This window comes from Oncorhynchus mykiss, chromosome Y (genome assembly GCF_013265735.2).
Source record: "Oncorhynchus mykiss isolate Arlee chromosome Y, USDA_OmykA_1.1, whole genome shotgun sequence".
NCBI classification, from domain to species: domain Eukaryota; kingdom Metazoa; phylum Chordata; class Actinopteri; order Salmoniformes; family Salmonidae; genus Oncorhynchus; species Oncorhynchus mykiss.
The window spans coordinates 19,665,541-19,672,789 of record NC_048593.1 but is presented as its reverse complement, the minus strand read 5'-3'; the positions used below and the strand labels follow the sequence as shown (position 1 = coordinate 19,672,789).

Genomic DNA, 7,249 nt, shown 5'->3' with positions numbered 1-7,249 from the left:
GGTTAACTGCCTTGTTCATGGGCAGGACAGGTTTCCATCTTGTTGGCTCGGGGATTCGATCCAGCAACCTTTCGGTACTGGCCAAACTCTCTAACCACTAGGCTACCTGCCGCACCTAGGAGCACCATCAGTTGCTAATTTCCCCAAAGATTCTTAAAAACCTTTGATTTTGGCTCTGTTTTCTCTGATAACTCCACCATCACAGTTGCATTTCATGTAATAAAGTGTAGACTTGTACTACACTGTTATTTGACTATTTACGGTCTTCTTATTACTGCATTTGTGCTAGTCATGTAGGAAACAGGACACCATGACCATACAACACACATTTCTTATATTGTGTTAACCTCTGATCCCATAAATGTGCTCTGGAGGCACATCAGGCTCTGCAGTAGCCACATATCTAGTGCATAATTACTCTTCTAAAAAAATGGAGAAAAAATAATAGAAGAACATAATAAAGACAGTGGTTGTGGTCCAACTAAGATAAAAGTTATATATTCAATTTTTATTTCACATGAACCGCGCACACACACACACACACAAACACAAAAAAATAAAAAGAATTTCAAAAATGTTATTTGGTACCACAGAATAAGTTACATGATACATGTTCCATCTTTCAGATAATTCATGGACTCCATTTGTTGTGTCATTGCCAGAACATCATGGAATCCAGTAGTGAGGCCAGACATGTGCTGGAAATAGGCCTCCTTCTCCACCTGGACAGATAGATTATTCACCCCGGCATCTTTCAGAATAGCAGTCACCTATAAAGAACAACATGGAAATGGTTTGAGATGTATTATTCATGAAAAACACAATTAACTTAACCCCAAAAATAATCAAGAAATTGTTTTTTCCACTCGCCTGCTGTATGATCCTCTGCTCCACAACGTCTGACATCAGCTGCAGGTGAATCGTTCCTGCGATGACACTGGCTGAGTGTCTCCAAAAGTGAGGGTCGCGGTAAGATAGCACACCTTCTACTTTCTCAATCTGAAAGAGCACAAAAATACCCAACCTGATTATTCATTGTATGGTCCGCTCTTCAAACACTATCAATCAACTGAATACAAATCTAATGTACTTAATTACAATCTTTCAATTTTGATTTACTTTAGTATGTAAGTAGAGGTTTTGCTATCCAACCTTTTCCAGGGCGATGTTGAGGTCCTTCTCATGTTCAGGAGGCGTCCTCAAGAGGAGGACCTCAGCTGCATCTGTCAGCAGCGGGATGACACTGAGGAAGATGAGGGTGGAGATGAAGAGGGAACAGATGGGGTCAGCGATCAACCAGCCAAACTGACGAATGAGGATTGTGGAGATGATCACACCAACACTGCCCAGGGTGTCAGCCAACACGTGCAGAAAGACACCTGGAAAAAAATATGCATTTAAAGCCGTGATTAAACACTGACTGTGGTCCGTCATACAGTTGAAAACAACGAAGAGCAAATGAGCACCTAATTTGGACGTACATTCATAACACCTCTCTTCAGCTCAGGTCTACAAGGAATTATGAACAGTTTTTATAATGTGGATCACTCACCTCTCATATTGGCATTCATGCCCCCGCCATGGGAGTGGCCATGGCTGCTTCCATGACTGTGTCCATGACTGCTCTGCCCATGCCCGTTTCCACCGTGCCCATGTCCCCCATGAGAGTGCCCGTGCTCGCTGTGCCCATGCCCGTGGGAGTGGCCATGATCATGCGATGAACAGTTGCTTTTAGCAGCACCGTGGGAGTGGGCGTGGCTGAAGGCACAGATACCCACTAGGTTGACGAGGAGCCCTCCAACTGACACAGGCTGGAGAAAAAAACAGATGCTGTGTTATCAGGGTTACCAGACGAACATTTGTTTAAACTCTTTTGGACAACCTACATATTATTAGGCAGAGAAACTTGAATATGTTTGATACAAATGTGAACATAAAGAGGCATTATGAGAAGCTGTAGACATGGTTAACTTACTGTCAACATGTCTGTGTTAATGTTGGGAGGGTCTACGAGTCGGGTGACCGACTCCACAAAGACAAAGAAAGCTATGACCATGAGGAACAAGCCATTGATGAATCCAGAGAGAATTTCAACCCGGCCATATCTGCAAATTTAAACAGAACATTGATCAATCACATTTGAATTTCTCCACTTGACAATACTAGCTCCAGATAAGAATGAAGACGTCCAATTAGGGCTGGGCGATATGACGATATATATCGTGCGACGATAGAAAAACTTCTATCATTTCGTATTATGCTCTATCGTTTATTTCGTTGTGTCGCAAATCACTCTTTACAGCAATATTTTTCGTTCGATTGGATGACACTTTGCGTTCTTCCACACGTGCGGAAGGAAATTTGCAACACAAACAAACATGGAGGAGAGTGAACGTGACACAGAGCACGAAGAGGAGCTCGTATCTAAAAGTGGGGCTACTTCGGTCGCTTGGACGTGGATTGAGTATCAAAAGTCTGACACGGGCCAGAAAACCGTCCTCTGCAAAATATGCCGCAAGCCGGTCCTGACAACAGGCTCAAACACCACTAACCTCTTTCACCACCTATGCAAGAATATTGTGAAACAGCGTGGAGAGTCTAAGGATGAGACCCAAAACAGTACAGTCGAGTGCTCAAAACAAACCACCGACTCAGACGTTGCAAGAGGCTTTTGCCCGCGGCACACCATATGGCAAAGAATCACAAAGATGGAAGGAGATAACAGCTGCCGTTACAACTTACATCTGCAAAGACATGGCCCCAATTACACGGTCCAGAAACTGGGGTTTCGTGAGTTGGTGCTAACACTCGACCCAAGGTACCAAATGCAAATTGATAAGTGACAAGTATTAATGCCAAAATAACATGCAAAACATAAATATATATATATATATATTTTAGGCCTATATTTATTTTGTTTGCAACTATTGTTGAAGTGTTTTCTATTTACCTTTTTAGGTTTCATAAATTTGGTTACATTCTTAATTGGAAATGTGCACAAAGGTTCTAAATAAAAAGAGAAATAATCATATGAGTAAGTACCTTTTATTTATTGAGTATAACTCAAAATGTAATAAGAAATAGACATTTACATGTAGTCATTTCATATAAACTATTTATTCATTGAATTTACAGAAAATGTGCTATATCGTGATATGTATTGTTATCGGGATATGAAATTACTTATAAATCGGGAAATGAGATTTTGGCCATATCGCCAAGCTCTACGTCCAATACCTCTTAGAGCAGCTTATCTCCATTACTGAGCTTACCCATAAGAGTATATCCTGGTTGCTTTCCAGCGTGTCATGAGAGCTGCAAAGAGGCCCAGCACTAGAGCAGAGCAGTCAAACAACATGTGGAAGCCATCAGAGATCAGGCCCAGGCTGTTGGTCCACACACCGTAGAAGAGCTCCACAAACGTGAAAGCCTAGAACGTGGAAAACAAGAAGTAACAAGCAATTTAGTCAACTAATCTTCATTTTTAGCCACCACAAAAAGCTCTGTAGATAAGACATGGTACTGAAATTCTCAAGTCTAGATCACCCAGTCCAGTCATCTGATATTCAGTCCTATGTATTCTCATACCTGAGGTTCTACTTACCAGATTGAGACAGAGGAAGTAGAAGATCTGTCTGGAATCATACTCCTCCAGGATCTGTTTGAGGGAGTCTTTGATGAAGCGGGGCAGAGACTGGGACGTGTGCTGCAGGGCGTCCCCCATGAAGTTATACAGAGGGGTTCCCTCGGGGGAATATCCCACCAAGGTCCCCTTCTGACCCTTCTTCGATGGTGACGACAAGATGCTGTCAGCTGAAAACAGTGAGAGGGGCATTTATGGTATATGACATGCTCAATAAATGCCACCTGAAAGTTAGACTAGTCCTTACTCTGACGAAAACTGTCTAGCCACCATGAAGTCAGTCATGAAGTCAGTCATTACTACTGCCGGTACTCTCACTCACCCATGATGAAGAAGATTGCACTGACCAGCACCCCCCCAGAGAGCACATGCTCCGTCTCTGTGCTCTCTTGCTGGGGGGTCTTGCTCATGGTCCGGAGCTGTTCCGTCAGCGGGTGGGTCCAGAAGTTGGCCAGCAGCAGCCCACTGAGGAAGAGAAAGATGGAGCCGTAGCGGGCACACCTGGGAGCCTCCATCTTGGCGATGCAGATGGACTCTACATAGAACTCCAGGATCATCACAGAGAAGATTATCATCCCAAATGGCAGGATAAGAGCCGACCATGACTCCACTTTGCTCTGGAAATGTAGAATCACAGTTTAGGCACTTTGTACTCTTTATGCAGTAACAAATACCCAATTGTTTGGGCTCTTAACCTTACCGAGACAAAATATTTGTAAGAAATCTGATAAACATGCATTATAGATGTCTTAGAATTGTGCTTTCCCATATTATCCATCTCTTACCTCTGTGGTGGCTGAGAGCACTATGACCCAGGGCAGCAGGACTATGCAGGAGACCAGGTTATCCAGGGCGTACAGGCGTTTGGCTCCCCCGATCTCCACAGACAACTTCCTGGAAGCTGTGTGGAAGCCAATCTTCAGGCAGAGAGACACCACCAGCAACACAACCCCACCCTGAGAAAGAGAGCATTAGTGGCTTAACTTTTCTCAAAGTGTAGAGAAAGGAGAGAAGATGGAGTTGAGACACAGGGAAGATTACATCCACTAGACAAGCAAATACTGTACTTGTGATGTGATTGATTTCCTTACCTTGTGATCTGCTACCCCCAAGAATGCAATAGCAGTATAGAGAGCATGAGTGAGGGCACTGTCATGGTGTCCTTCAGCTAGAAGAGCAGATGATTAAGGGAAAGACTATAGAGGTTAGACATTATGATCACCCATTCAGAGAAAAAAAATGCACTTGTACTTCTATTCTATCGTGCATTTCAGAAAGGATACGATGTTCTGCCATCTTTGCCATGAGGTCATCATTGTCAAAGAGAAGGAGACAGATGACAGCGATAATGAAGAGAGCAGCACCTCTGGTCTACAACACAAACAGACATGTTGTCATTCACCACATCCACAGGGGTTTGGAAGACATTGAAATGAAGATTGATAAGACTGTTTAGAAAGAACATAAAAAAACAGATGCACACGTGTGCTTACCTTGGAGGGGCCACCTCCTGAGCTTGTGAATAGAACACTGAGGAGTGCGATGACCACCACATCGCTGTGCTCAAACAGTAACAACGTCCTGAGCAAGAAGGAAAAAAATAGGATATTATCAAGGAGTGTCTGAGGTCGTACAAGTAATGACATCAAGAAACCAAACCCTCCATTCAATCAGACGGTCACACGGATGACATGACATATTACCTTAAAGGTCCACAGAGAGTGAGACCAAAGAAACCCAGGAGGGAAATGATGCAGCTGATGACCGAATGTTTGAGAAGCTTGATCCACTGCAATAAAGATGGGTGAGGGTCACGTGATTACTCCTGGAGTGCATATGCTGTCTTTGACACATTATTTGTGTCTCCGAGTAAGACCTGAAAGCAATGCAAAAACATACCTGTCTCTTTGAAATTGCTTTCCCAGAAGAGAATGGTTTTTGGAAGAAAACCAAAATCACTGCACACCTACACAGGAACAAAAGACAGATGTATTTTCCATACATAACAGAATAAACTCATATTTTAATCGGAGGAGAAAAGGGTAACCAGGAGCTACTCACCCCAATTTTAGTATGAAGATGAACTGAACAATATGGACAACTTTGAGGAGGTCATATGATTCAAAGATCCCAAGAGCCTTCAACACCTTGGACACAAGCAGTAACACTATGTACCTGGTTAGCCTGAAAGAGAGAATAACAAGTCAAATGCAATCTCAGAACATGATCTTGCCCACCTAGCTAGGGAAGACTAGTGATGACAATCTGTGACATAAACACAGCCATGATGTAAACAATAGCCTCACTTTTACCGTAGGCTAGCACTGAACAGAACATACAAGCAAATACTCTGAATTCATCAACTAATCTGGTACAATCGTCACAGGATATATAGTTAGTCAGCGAAGACAGCAACTGACCTAGCTGAGGAACGCTCAACTCTGTTCTATATTGAGCATTCCTCAGCTACAGCTAACCTAAGCTGCCTAACCACAACAATTTAACATTACTAGAAAACTAGAGGGCTTACCTGGCATTCGGTACTTCAACCATGCCAAGCTGTCCACTGGAAAGTACATTGCTGCTGTATTTGTCATCCATTTGTATAGCTAGGCTGAAATTCAACAAATGTAATGATCCATGCGACCAGGCTGGTGGTTGCTAGCGAACGTTGGCCTTGTAAAGTTGTGTCAAAGAGATTACTATAGTAGCTGTTGTTAGCCAGCTAGCCGGCTAGCTTATCATTATAATTCAACAAGACATCGTAGCTAGCTAGTTAGCAAGACCTCCCTCTTACAATACAGATGCAGACCATGTTCGTTCAAATATCCGGCATAATTAAGAATATGATATCATAAACTATTTGTAAAATTGCTTCCAAATGAAAGAATACCATCCCAGATGGTCGCGGCCACACTTCCGGATACTGTAAACGTTTCCACGTCACAAATTCTCGAACCTAATGCCGCGTTCAAAACAACTTGGAATTCGGAAAAATACGAGGTCAAATCATGACGTTAGTGAACTTCAGGTCGGAAAGTCGGAGCTCTAGGCATAGGCCCGAGTTCCCGAGTTGAATTCCGATTTGGATGACCGTTCAAATCGATTTTTCTCATTCGGAGCTTGTTTTTTCCGAGTTCCCAGTGGTTTTGAACGTACTAAAGTTCCCAGGTCCGAGTTCCCATCAGTTCTGCTTTGTGCAGCCAAAGTGAAATTTTAGCCTTTCCCCAAAAAGTTTTCTATTTAGACTTTGGATTACATATTTTATACTGCTGTAGGGTACCTAAACATATACATTGATTACTGCTCTTACAAATAGTTTTATGAATACATAATTCCAATATACTTATTTAGTAAACAAACCACATATGAAGGCAGCACAAGCTGTCATGCTCTTATCTATGCTTTATGTATGCAGCTATTTGTAAACAGGTAGGCCTTCAATATTTTCAATATATTTGATTTATTTTACTAATGCAGGAACATTTGGTATGTACAGTCTTCAGAAAGGTCCGCACAGTAAAAGCAGGATTTTCTCATAATATCCTTTGTGTCCTCCTGTTTCACAAAGGAAACGGGGTAATGAGTTAATGTCCACATCATTTA

At 42.4% G+C, this 7,249-nt stretch overlaps 1 protein-coding gene across 1 annotated transcript; it reads right to left on the bottom strand.

Annotated features, from left to right (window-relative positions):
* Positions 1-482: 482 nt before the first annotated feature.
* Positions 483-6,607, bottom strand: slc30a5 (solute carrier family 30 member 5). The gene is made up of 16 exons (XM_021590862.2): positions 6,174-6,607; positions 5,705-5,827; positions 5,543-5,609; positions 5,347-5,432; positions 5,137-5,224; positions 4,927-5,014; positions 4,735-4,811; positions 4,429-4,599; positions 3,966-4,260; positions 3,605-3,813; positions 3,273-3,430; positions 1,976-2,105; positions 1,553-1,811; positions 1,153-1,379; positions 871-999; positions 483-770 (listed from the first exon to the last, which is right to left on the bottom strand). The coding sequence occupies exons 1-16, from the start codon at positions 6,242-6,244 to the stop codon at positions 600-602; spliced, it is 2,349 nt and encodes a 782-aa protein (XP_021446537.2). The 5' UTR covers positions 6,245-6,607; the 3' UTR covers positions 483-599.
* Between the last annotated feature and the right edge of the window lie 642 nt (positions 6,608-7,249).

Bases quoted from the DNA above. Each gene is read 5' to 3' on its own strand.
- slc30a5 (XM_021590862.2), bottom strand. From the start codon at position 6,244: ATGGATGACAAATACAGCAGCAATGTACTTTCCAGTGGACAGCTTGGC. The intron at 5,225-5,346 runs GTAATATGTCAT...CTTCTTGCTCAG, and splicing joins ACTCTCTGTGGACCTTTAAG to GACGTTGTTACTGTTTGAGC. The intron at 5,015-5,136 runs GTAAGCACACGT...TTTGTGTTGTAG, and splicing joins CAGGAGGTGGCCCCTCCAAG to ACCAGAGGTGCTGCTCTCTT.